Source organism: Strix uralensis, chromosome 3 (genome assembly GCF_047716275.1).
Source record: "Strix uralensis isolate ZFMK-TIS-50842 chromosome 3, bStrUra1, whole genome shotgun sequence".
NCBI classification, from domain to species: Eukaryota; Metazoa; Chordata; class Aves; order Strigiformes; family Strigidae; genus Strix; species Strix uralensis.
The window spans coordinates 33,630,410-33,643,368 of NC_133974.1; the positions used below are offsets into that span (position 1 = coordinate 33,630,410).

A 12,959-nucleotide genomic window follows, 5' to 3' on the forward strand; every position below is an offset into this window, starting at 1 on the left:
GAGTTTTGGCTGTATGGATGGATAGGACATATTTCTAATCACATGCAGAAAAATTTGGCAGGTCTTGTGCATAGTCTTGCCAAAGTCTCTGAGAACCCAGAGAAAACTAAACGAAAAATACTGTCTAAGTTTACAGTCAGAAATAAAGTAGGTATTAGGAATAGCCTTGCAGGTCAGGTCAAGAACTCTGTTTTTGCCACGTTGAATTTTGGCTGAATGCTGTGTCCAAGAAACAGCTAAAATTGGAATTGAAGACAGTTCTCAGGTGGGGGGACAAACCTGTGAGTCATCAGCACAGAGATAGATGGTGGTTGAATTTGTGTTGGCAGGTGCTGGATCTCTGAGCATAAAGGAGAAGAGGACAGGGAAAAAAAGGTCAGGGATGGAGGTGTACAAAGCTCCTACAGCAACTCAGAAGCAAAAAATTATCTGAGGACTGTTAAATGAGCAGCTAGAAGAAAACTAGAGGAAGAGAAACATTTGTAGAATTCTGTATTTTTGCTTTTGACTTCCACTGCATTATAAAATATTAAATCTAAGGCTAGAACAAGTTCAACTACTCAGAATTTTGCATGTTTTTTCACTCTTTTAAAAAAGAACTTAGTCATTTTTAAAAGAGAACTGTTATGACACAGGCTGTGTTGTACTGTTAAACAAATGGAATAAGCGACAGTGCCATTTTGGTACGGCATTATGGTATCAGGATTTTACCAGGGCATGATTGATAATTTGTAGTATCAAAGATGTAATATCGCATGACATGCACAAGCGATTTCTATTTTAAAAAATTCCAGATAAAGTATTTTTTTATGCTCCAGTTCCTCTGTTTTCTTCTCTCTGAAGCTAAGTCAAAACCAGTTTAGTTTCATGGCTTGCCTGCACAATCTGTGATAGATTTTGGGTTTGTATTTCTCTAAAGCATACGTACAGAAAGGCTGCAAAGTTCCTGAGAAGGGATAACTAAGCATTTTCTTTTCTTCGTGTCCAAAATCTGAAGGTTGTCAGATAAAAGGGAGACTTCGGGGGTTTTTTTAGGGTATGTTTTAGAATACCCTAATTGTTTAAGAATACAGGGGAGATAGACAGTTTTAAGGTACTGGTTTAGCAGGAGCTTCAAGGAGAGTTTCAGATTAGGTGGCGCTGACCTACCTGTAACATTTGTTTTAAGAAAATGGGTTCTTGGTCTGAGGGCTCTACCCTTGTCCACTGACTTTTGTCTCCTGAGGAGAAGGGGCACAAGATTTACCAGGAGAATTTAATCTGACCTATTCTTGTAAATTGTCTCCTCCCTGTTAGCTGTGTAGGACTGTGTGGGGGCATGAGCTGCATTTGATGACTCAGGCCAGAATATCCTCCTACCTCCTCATCACTATGTTGCTGCTGGTGAGCTGAGAGTCTCTCTGGAGATCGGGGAGGCTGTGGGACGGCTGGGGGTGTACTGGAGTCCTTTGGGAACTGGATTTTAGAATTCCTTGGGGAAGACGGGGTAGTTTGGTTGAACATGGCAATGTCAGCTTTGCCAGAGCATGGGCTTCATGAAAAGTTTTATTTTTTTACTTTATTTTGGAAAAATCAGACTGCTACACTTGCAGAAAGCTGAAAACTGCAATGCAGGAACTGAGGGTGGGTAGGAGAATGCTGGTAGGCAGTAGGTGTGTGATTGTTGGAGAGGACATCATAGGGGCTGTTATTAGGGCACAGGAAAAGAGACTGAAGAACATGAGTACTGGAAAGTTGTAGAGACATTGCTCTTAGTAAAACACTTTTTTGTTTGTTTGTTTTTTAGTTTAAGCAGTATGTTTTTGACAGCAATAGTGAAGAACTGGAAGACTGATTAATTAACATACTAAAATGGAGTATTTACCAGTGGAGGTAAGACGTTCTTTGAATGTACTGCTGTTTTGTTTCTTAGCATTGTCTTGCAGTTCCCGGCACCAGTAGCCAGATTAATGGCACTGTTACGCAAGTATTTCTCTGAGAACAAAGGTGGTTTGGGAGGTTTCTGTCTGTCTGACCTCCGTCTGTCTTTTCATTTCACTTTCAGGTGCTCTGATGCAGCTGCTGTAAAGTATCACTAAAATGGTTGATTTAGAAAAAAACAGAATCAAGAAACATTTTTTCCTGATGTCCTGTGATCCATTTTGTGTTGTGGCCTCAGAATAGATTAGTTTGGATAACTAAAGAAGTGGTGAGCAAGTGGGGGGACAGCATGGACTGGCCAGGATATGTAGGAGATTTTCCAACTTGGGAAATAAATAAACCCCCAGAAATGTGAAGAAAAGTAAAGTCTTGGCCCTCAGTATAGGATCAAGTGGCTTTTAACTATTGGAGATGTTTCAGTCTCTGTGCTTTAATATTTTTGAATATTGACATGCTGTTTTGATTGTAAGTGTTAAGTACCTACCAGAAGTTATGAAACACTGTTCTAACCTGTGTATTAGAATATCCTTCTCATTTATTATCAGATCTTCTGATTCATGTTTATTTGCTGCATTAACCTCTGTTGCTCATCTGTAGAGAGCTCCTACTGAAGGATTCTTCTGCTTCTTACAGGCAGACAGAATAAACATGCAGTTCAATAGCTTAGTTTCTGAATGCTAATTATATGCTTTAAAATACAACAATAAACTCTTAAGTATTAAAATGAGTTGTGGATGTTTAATGTCATTGAAGTTAGTGAAGTTGAGCTGTAAATTTGAATGGAATTATACAAATAAATACTTCTACATGAGTTTAAATTTTTTCATTGGCTTTTGTATGATTAGCGTACAAAAATTAAAGACATTGTCCAAGTTTGTGTTTCTCCTTTAAAATATTTAATCACCTCATAACACTTCCTATTATATAGTTCAAAGAACGCTGTTTTCTTTTGCACTGGTATGAAAGACTTTGACAGAAAAGTAGTGATTTGGTTTATGTCAGCCCAGGGCAATGAATGCTCCCCTTCACCCAGCTTAAGGTGCATGTGGAATAAGCTGATGCTTGCCAGAGAAAAAGCCATCCTCAAAGGTCAGCTGATAGACTGCAATCCCAGGTACCTGCGGTGGCATGCAGCATTGCTTTCTGGATGCACCATTTTGTGAACCGTGGCTCAATATTACTGATTTTGCAGTTGATACTGGAGCAAGGCATGGGTGCCACTTTCCCAAACACCATTGGTGATTGAGCAAGGACTGTGTTAGTGGGTTAAAACACATGGTGCTGTGTCGTGCAGGCCTGAGATTGCTGGACCCTGTGTTTGATCTGCAGAGATTGCCAGCCCAGGCAATTTTTAGTGGGTTGGCTGGGGATGCTAAATCAGCTCAACAGCGGAGGAGGGGAGCGGCCCCAGCTAGAGCCATGTTAGTCACAGTAGAAATACCACAAGTTCACTGGACAGGCCTTCTGGCAGTAATGCAAGATGTGGCTCTCCTAGTTTTTTTTGTTGAATTAACTAATTCATAAAATGGACCTTCAAACTTGTTTAACTGGACTAGTTCTGGATTGTTCTGAATTTTCCTACTGGGAACTTGAGGGATGCTGAAGCATTTGGCAGTCACTTCTTGGCCCAACAACTCCTGCAGGAACAGTTTTCCCTTCTCTTAGTGGAGGCAAACTGTTCAGGGACATAGTGCCACTCATGCTGGGTTGTGAGAGGTGTGTGATGTCTTCCTCCCTTGAAAATGTAGTTTCACCAGAGTGCAAGCTGGATGAGACTGCCCCATGGCATCCTTTGTCTAAGTCCTTTCACTTTTTCCCAAGTGTTTTAAAGTGGGCTCCTTTCTGAGGTGTGAGACAGCTTCATCACATGTTTTATGCACAGCCCACAAGGTTTGTTGCCCAGCATCCAAGGGTCATGGTGGCTCTAGGATCTCTGTATATCTGCTCAGTGGCAGGTCAGGTTCCATTTGCAGAAGACAGCTTGCGTTTTGGCAGGTGGTGCACATGTGATAATGCAGTATGGCAACCCCAGAGAATTAGAGTGCAGAACTTCTTGATTCTAGCTTTAAAGACCCCTACACAATCCTACAGACAAAGCAGTGGATGAGCAAATTGTTGCAAAGCCCCTGTAGGTTATCAGTGACAGTCCTAATGCTGCATAGTGTAGCATAACTTGTGGCATCATTCAGTTAATCTGTTAAAGTCCCTTCATTGAAATTCTAATAATCACAGGATTTTTAGACAAGCCAAGTTAATAGCGTCATCTAGATTCTGTAGCTTTGATCTTGCAGTAAGAGGCCTTGATCTGAATTCTTCATATTGTCATAACTCAGCTTCAGAAGCAAAATTCCTCTTACCCTGTCCCTGTTACTTCAGTAACATACTGTTTCTGTGTTTTTGTAAAGTGCACGCAGAGTTCTTGTATTGGCTGTTAAACCAAGGTCAGAATTAACTTGTTTATAGTTAAAAATCTAGACCTGTGCTGTGGTGCTTGAAGTGTTCCAGCTCCTCTAGAGTGAGTGCAGAAAGGTAAATCTTATCTTGAGTCATATGCCAAGATAATTTAGTTGGTAGGCTAGAAGTAGCTCCTAAAGGTAACTTTGCTTTCAGGTGACTGATACCTGCTGTGGTGATGACTGGTTTTTGCCAGCTAGTCCGTTTCAGTCTCAGCAGTACTGTCTGCTGCTTCACAGACACCCAAATGCATGTTCAAAATTTTAGAAACAAAAACCATAATCCATTCAAACTTCGGCCAGGCTAGTGTTTTTATGTTTACTGCTTCTGCATTAGACCCAGAAGATGGACTAAGGTACATGAAGGATAGTCTGGTTTAGGTTTTTTGGTTTGTTTATTCTTTGCAGGAACTGGGAAGCTTGAAAACAAGTGTTTGCAGAAAGTGTAGTCTATTTTGTTAATCTATTTTAATAATCTAGTTGGTCATGTTGAAGGAAAAACAGCAGAACTTGGTAAAGCCTGTAGGATTTTAATTTAGGTATCAGCAGTTGTGAATTAGCAGGAAGGTGCCAGTCTGTGGTTGCGAAGAAGACAGTAAGAATGAACGCTTTACTACTAAAAAAGATTGACTAAAAACAGGCATGTTGCGCTCCTTAACTCCTGCCTTCCCTCTAGACTCTGTCCGTCTGAAGTCCTCTGTGACCTTGTCAAGCACTTTCTCGGCACTGTTTGGCCACACTGTAATTCAGCTGTCCTTGTCCTCATGTCAGAGTTGAGGCACTGCTGCCTGCACGGTCATTCTGCTTCAACAAGGGCTGGAAGCAGACCATGCTCTTTTTCTCCTTGTCAGCAGTATTTTTCCCTCTCCAGCCAAGTACCAGAGCAGAGCTGCAGTACGTAGGTATCAGTAAGTGCCAGGATTGTATTATGCTGATGGTGTGTTGGGATACTTCTCTGATAACATTTGATTCCTTCACAACAAAGATAGAAGTTACCGTGGGCAGGATTTGGTACATCCTATATTCTTGTCTACCCTAAGGCCTGTATATTTAAGGAAGCTTTGCAAAATTGTGTATAATGTCCTTTTTGAGGACCAAATAGGCATTACCCCCAGCTTGTGTTCTAAAACGTTTGTTTTCTGTTTGTTTTCAGTAACTAAGGTGCTGACAAGTTTTGACTTCTTCATCCTCATAAACATGAGTGAAGTTCAGGCTATGGTAGAATTCTCCGTGGAGCTCCACAAATTCTTCAATGTGGATTTGTTTCAAAGAGGGTAGGTAGTGCGTTCTTTCAAACTTTACTGTGGTGGATGGTTGGCGTTGGAAGGACCTTAATGGGTATTATCATGTAGCATTGCTTCATGTGTTACTGACTATTTTTATAGTGACTTGAAATTTTTTTATTCTTTATTGGAAAGGCATATACTTTCTAGGAATTAAAATTAAATACTCAAATAGTTTGACCTAAAGTTGTAATAAAATATTTTTTGTCTAATTGGAGAAGAGGGAAGCTCTGTAGATTTGAAGGGTAGATTATATTCTTATGCAGGCCTTTACCCTTTCATATCTTAATTTCTGTAATCCCTTTTGTTTGAAATATGATAGTGTTTCTCTTGAATCTTTTAAAAATGTTGCTGCCCTAATTAACTTATTCATTTATCAATTTGTCAATGGAGAACTTCACCAGCTTCTCCCCTCCTCACACTGTGCTGTGCCTCCACAGTTACAGAAGACTCTATACTGCCTCATTAGAGCATCCTCACTTCCTCTCACTCCACGTGGTCTCTGTAGAAGGCTCTTTCACATTCCTTTAATTTGATATTACCTGATTGTCCCCAGATTACTTTCTAAGGTCCTCCTTTTCCATGGCTACATAGGAAATAATCCTTTTTAGCTTATTTTCAAGTTATTAAAGCTTACTGGTTGTCTTGCATCGTGGTACATTGCCCTTCTGTCAATCTTCTAAGAGACTACAGTAAAAATACATGTCAGTGTTGTAGTTCTTACGAGGTTTGTTTTAGATAAATCTGGTTGAGGCTGTGCCAGTGTTCGCAGACAGGGAACAATATATATCAGTGTTGATTTATGATAGCTCCTTTTTCCAAAACATTGTAGAATAACCTTCCTTAAAAACATTTTAGTAATAAGAAAATACGTTCTTGCATTTGACCTTGTCGTAATTGGAGGCAATTTGGGGGAATTACTGTTTTTGGTAGGGTTGGGGTTGGTTGGTTTGTTTGTTGGTTGGCTTTTTTTTGATGGGGTGATTTGATGAAGGTAAGGTAATGGGGAAATTTCATTACTTTCGGATGCACGTAGTTCCTTCACCTTGTATTAACCCCCTGAGGTGGGTATTTTGGGAAAGAGTGATATAAAAGAAAGGTAAGATTGGGAAGGAGCTCAGGAGAAAGAGACATAAAATACTGTTATAAAACATATCTCAGCTAACTAGCCTCTATCTTTGCCATGTTATTGTTATTTTTCATGTATATTTTATGAAAGCTAGCTTTTCTCTAAATTTGACCTGAAGCTGCTACTGACAGAAGCAATTACCCATTATGCTTGCTACCATTTGCCATCAAAGTTTATGCAACAAACTGTCTATGTCCCCTTTTTAAGGAAAATTGCAATTCCACTCTTGATTGGAAGAGGAGGATTAAGGAAGGCTTAAGAGGTCTGGGAGAACACTGAGAATATTCTAATTACTTCAACAAAAAAGCACAGTCTGTTGAACTGTAGCCTTTTTTAATCTCTGAAATCGGTGGGGAAGGAGAGGGTAGAATATGGCAGCATGTTAATACTAATAGAGAAGAGCCTGAAGAGAAGAAAGTCTTTTGTTTGTATTAACCTTACAATTCAAATGATTCCTCAGAAAGGTAGTTGAGAAGCAAAACACAGCAGTATAATTACTAGTGCTCTACTTGGCATGTTTCTTTTTAGCTTATTCTTTAAAAAGCAGTAAATTCACAGGGCAAGTTCAGAGAGGTGGAATGCTGACATAATGGGAAAAGTGACATGAGTAGATACTGCCTCTCTGATTTTAAGCTGAACCTTTAACTGTGGGCACATTCCCTTAGAAAGCAATGTTGGAAAGGAGGGGGAGCTTCCAGAATAATTCGAAAGACTGAGTAATGTGACTACTGCAATAATTTCTGTCAGTTTGGGTAAGTTCTAGTATTTTTCTAGGGAACTGTCTTTGTATTTGTTGAAGATAGGATGTAATATTTACATTGCCAGAGGAGCTCTTGTATGATGGATTGAATCAACAGAAAAGCAAATCTTTAGTTTCACTGTTAGCTTCCTGGTTTTGAGCTACCGCTGTATTTAGCATGGTTTCTCTCACCAAAAGTGAGGTATAGAATTGATTGTATTCTGGGTTTGGGTTTGTGTGCCTTCAAGCCTACCCAGCTTAGCATGCCTGTCTCATGGTGTTTGAAGCATGATGACCTGAGTTGTGTAAAATAAAATGTCAACTATTGCAAGTAATCACATCAAGCTGATCAAGCTCCTTCTTAAAACTTAGTTTTTTACCCAAACTGTTTGGTTGGAGAGTGAGTCCAGATTGTCACTCTTTTGATTATTGGACACGTCATAATTTCCAGCCTAAATTTCCTTCTGATCAGTTTTCAGTTGTTTTTCTTAACGCCTTTGTCCTGTGCTTTGAATGTCTTACTAGTCTGAGTGTTCATCATGATGTATTTTTAAATGTCAGTCTTTCATCTCTTTTACTAAATATGAACTGAATCAGTATGGTCATTTGAATTTGTGGCACATTCCCCACCCCCCTTTCTGTAGAGTCCCCATATCCCAATATCCAATCAAAATCGTTATTATCTCTTCCTGGTTTTATAACTGTTTGAAGAAATCTGCCAGCTATTGCGTCCAACTGTAGCAAGCTTTCTTGGATCTGTATCTGTAGTGACAATATTGCCAGAAGCACTTATGACTGTGTTTAAACTAACAATTAATTTGGTACTTTAGGAATGAATTACTAGAAGCAGTGTTGACGACATCCCTCTACCTATGTGGTTCCAGGGTTACTTTGGACTAGATTTAATCTTGTCCTATGGACCAGATGTTTTGCATTGTGAGTGTATCTTGAAGTTGTTCATACCAGTAATTGGTTCAGAACTTTTTGTCCCAGACCTTTTTGAAGTGCATTTTGTGACACGTAGATCAGAGCCTGGCGTTTAGCTTTCTTCAGGAGATGTCTAGGTTATATATGTGGAAAGCTCTCAGTGAACTGAACCAGCATGCAGCAAACTGGGATCATTGGGGAAAGTGCCCCAAAACCACTCTGCTGATTAAACCAATCAGTAGTGCAGACTCAGCCAAAATTTCTCATAGTATTTCACTCGAGATCAGATTTACCTGAAGGGTCCTCTAACGAACTCACTGTTACAACCATGTTATTCTCCTAACTGACCCTTTAAAGCAGACTCTTTATTTTCTGTACTTTTAGATATTATTTGAAGTGGAGGAGAAATACACAGAGCAGACTGTAATACATGAGACTTGTCTGTATGTGTGTCTCCCTGCTCCTTATCTGGTTCAAGAAAGGCTGTTCCTATGTCTGTGGTGATTCTGGTGGTTAGCATCTTCTGAAAGTTGTCCTGTAGCTGTAAGTTGCAGAAGTATGTAATATAGTTAAATAATAATTAAGTAGCATCCTTAGCTAATACAGCTATTAATTATATTTTCTTACAACTCTGTGCCACTTGCTTAAAACCCAGCTTGCTCCAGGTAGCTCTGTTGGTTTATTTTAATCTGTTGTTACATTCAAATAAGGCTTCACATAATTTTCCTTTTTGAACCAGTGGGATGTGATGATTAGAATTTTTACCCAAACAGTGATTGATATGTGAGTTTGTATGACAGAATGAATAAAAGAAATGCAGTTGTTTGGGACCTGTGAAAATGATGGTCTGAGATAGCAAGGCTTCAAGCTATTTTGTCATCATAAAAGCTCCAGTACGATTTGGGCTGTGTAGTGCTGACCTTTATAAATACAAAGGGAGATATAACATAGCTTGAGTGAGATGTGGGCTGCAGAAGTGGAGAATGAATTGAGTGGAAAACTGGTTGGATGATTGGGCTCAGAGTTGTTGTCAGGGATGCAAAGTCCAACTTGCAGCTGATGACTAATGGCATCCCTTGTAGATTGATACTGGGTCAGTAGTTCAGTGTTTTGATTAAGAACCTAGACAGAGTGCCTTCTCAGCAAGTTTTTGAATGATAACAGATTGCAGGGAATGGTTAGATACCCTGGAGAACAAAGCTGCTCTTTGGAGTTATCTAGCCAAACTGGAGAAGTGGGCTGTTAGGAATCTCATCAAGTTAAGGGCAAATACAAAGTCCCCCAGATGGGGCTGCATGTCAGTGCAGGCTGGGGACCAGCTGGTTAGACAGAACCTTTGCAAAAAAAGCACCTGAGGGTCCTGGTGGACAACAGGTTAAACATGAGCCAGCAGGGTGTTGTGGTAGAAGGCAGCCAGTTGCATACCAAGCTGTAGTAGCCAGAGTGTAGGAGCAGACATAGTCTGGAAAAGCAAGGTCTCCATCCTTCCTGTGTTATGCTGCCTGACTCCTACCAGCAGCTTAGCAGTGCTGTCAGGCTGTGTGTTTCCCACTTACTCAGTTTTCAAACCAGGATACTCGTCTTTCCATACTGATTTTCTTCTTTGAAAAATTTGCAAAATAGGTGCTCAATACATTTATATTTTTTGCAAAAATATTGTCTTGTACACTTGAGAACTATGAGAGATACAGGGTTTCTCTGTGATAAGAGTTACTGACCAGAGTCTGGGATTTCTGGACATGTATGATCAGTTTAATGTTACTTTCTGTGCTGGAGATGGGGAAAAGGTGGTTTGGTTTTTTTTTTCTGTTTGGCCAGTATCTTTGGACAAAAGCTGTTTCCTGAAATCATTTTTTTGCCACACGGACAAATACTGCATCTGTGTCACTGTGCTTCCCTGTTTATGTTTCCATTCAGATGTTGTCTCTTATTTCTGTAAGTCCTTTAGCATAAGGACTCTTCTCTGTTTGCACAACAGACAGCTAGTTAATTTATTACGTTTATTACTGAAAGCCCTATTCTGCCTACTTACAATAATCATTAATAACCTTTTAAAACTTTGTCAACAAGCTTGTTCCAGGGAACTGACATGACAGTCAGTTTCAGATGTAGAACAGATGACAATGTTCTCTTGAAACATTTTCAAATGCACTTAGAGCTTTGCATGTTTGTTTTTTCTAGTGGTGATGATATCAGCTCTAGATGGACAGTTAGAATATATGATGTCCTGGTAATGTGATTTTGACCTATCTTTTCCTGATGTTTAAAAGTTTGTGTGAGTAGGAGGTTGGGGGACACCAGTGGCAATTTTAGCACTGTTCATAACAGAAGTTCGGGGTGTTTACTTATAACATTTCTGCTCTACCTCCCGCCACTGCCTCCTGATGAATATGAATGGTATTTACAATGCTGTTCTTCAAAAGACCTTGTTACTGTAAGAGCAAGTTATCTCTTACTGATTTTTCTGCTGCAGACTGGATTCTTCCCCTCCACATTTACATGTGTGTTTTGTATGTGTCAGCATCCTCAACTGAGATATAAATGTACTGAACATTTCTGAATTCAAATAACTTGTTATTGAAAGTGCCACAGTATTTTGTAGTGCTGTTTATGTTGTGATGTTCCACCACTGACCAGGTAATGAATCCTGATGTCTAACTTGGAATAGTTATGTCTTTCCTGTGGGTAGCAAGAGAAGTTTCCTAGTAACCCTCAGTTATGAAAAGATGAGGTTTTCATCTGTGAAATGGCAAATATAATGAGCTAAAGAAACTTAGCTGATGGTTTGTAGTTTGGTGTAGCACACACATTGCTGCAAGATCTGTTTTGAAAACAACTTTAGTCTACGTTTTCCCTCTCTCTGTGCATTCTCATAATCCCAATGTTAAATTCTTACTTTGTCACTAATCATTAGTTATTTTGTCATTGCATGCACACACAACTGGCTGAAGCTGGGTTTAGACAGTTTTCAATACTAATACCTCTATATGTGTGCTTTGTCTGTTTTTTTTCAGTAGCAGTTTTGTTTGTGAAGTAGAATATCAGCTGTTTCATTATGGATTTCAAAAACAGAACTTGGTTAATTTAGCTAAGTATAAAGTTAAGTAGGCTATGAACGATGCAAGTAAAATAAAGTATTAACAGTAGCTCTTTATTATAGCTGCAGGTTTAGATTTGTGCTGGGTGTGTTTAGTTATCTGACTTTGTTTTCAGTTAAAAGATTCTTGCAAAAGCATATCAAGAGTTTACATTAGTAATATAAGTCTACCACACTTTTTAAAGTGTTTTTCCTTTATAAATACTGGTTAACAGATGGAAGAAGAGTACTAAATATCTTCCACAAAAGAGACTTCAGTGGATTCTAACATAAAACACATTTTTGGAGGTGTATCGTATATGAAATAAGGTTATTGGTAAGATTTCAGTAGCACTAAGTTGCTTGTGAAACTAAGTCCCACTGAACGTCAAAGGAATTTAAGCTTCAGAGACTACTGGAAATTTAGCCTTGCAGTATTCTTCTGTTCCGTAGATTTATGTTTTTTCCATGTGCAGATACTTACTGATGTGTCTGAGCAGCATTGACATTTTATATTTCCATGTGTGTGGTTGTGTAATGTGGCATAAAAGAAAATACACTGAATCAGAGTATGAATTTTAATGAATCTTACTATGATTACACAGTAATTTCATGAGAAATAATGCAGTATATGAAAAGTTGTATTTTTTTCTGGATCCAGTGAGTTGTCTACATTAGTTTTATAATCTATTAACAGGAAATTAAAATCTGAAGAGTACACTTTTAGTAGGACCACTTTTATTTCTCCTGGCTACATCAGGAGTGAAAAGGCTTTGTACTTAAATAAAGAAGTGGCCTCTGCTAATATTTTGTGTTGTTAGCATATGATCAAATAACAAACTCTTAATGGACAAGGAACATTCAGACTCACCTGTTTGGATTTCTTTTTAATTCATACAGCATAGTCATGTTTTCAAACTACGATTCTGTATGACATAGCTTTCTAGAAATAAGTGTTGTGAATTACATTCTGACATGTAGCTTATCTTCTGAAGTATTGTACTGTGATCTTTACATAATGTAATACGGTCTTTACAAAGGGAGAAGAAAGCTGTCAGATTTGTCTGATGCTTGCAAGATGAGCTCTGTTCTTCAGCTTACGGTTTTACAATAATACAAATAGCAGTAGTACAGGTTTAAGATTTGGAGGGCTGGGCTTTAAATTCAAGGGAATGGTGTGTCTAGGAAAAACAATGCAAATACTTTTCTTTTGGTTTTATTTTTATTTTTTAAAAGTGGATCAGTTTCTGATTCTAGTTCAACAGTGGATGCACACTCAGAGGTCCAGCTTGCTCTGAGGCAAGAATGGGTAAGACTGGGAATGAGCAGTGGGAAAGTCATATCTTAAGTTGGTATTGCTTCAGAAGTTAAAAGTTAATATCATCAAATATCCCATTAACCCTTCTGATGCAAGATGTCTGAGACAGAAATG

The 12,959-nt window shown here is 38.8% G+C and overlaps 1 protein-coding gene across 11 annotated transcripts in view; it reads left to right on the forward strand.

Moving 5' to 3' along the window:
• FAM135A (family with sequence similarity 135 member A) overlaps window positions 1-12,959 on the forward strand; it is a 94,348-nt gene that overhangs the window by 13,429 nt on the left and 67,960 nt on the right. For 5 of the 11 annotated variants that reach the window (XR_012628038.1, XR_012628039.1, XM_074861817.1 and 2 more), the window contains one exon: window positions 5,527-5,647. Coding sequence is in view for 9 of the 11 variants with exons in the window: in XM_074861817.1 (XP_074717918.1) it covers window positions 5,527-5,647 (121 nt within the window). In the remaining 2 variants the exon portion in view is untranslated. Of the gene's footprint in view, window positions 1-1,296; window positions 1,384-1,786; window positions 1,873-5,526; window positions 5,648-12,959 lie in introns of all 11 variants that reach the window. The other 6 variants (XM_074861823.1, XM_074861820.1, XM_074861822.1 and 3 more) reach the window with 3 other exon arrangements.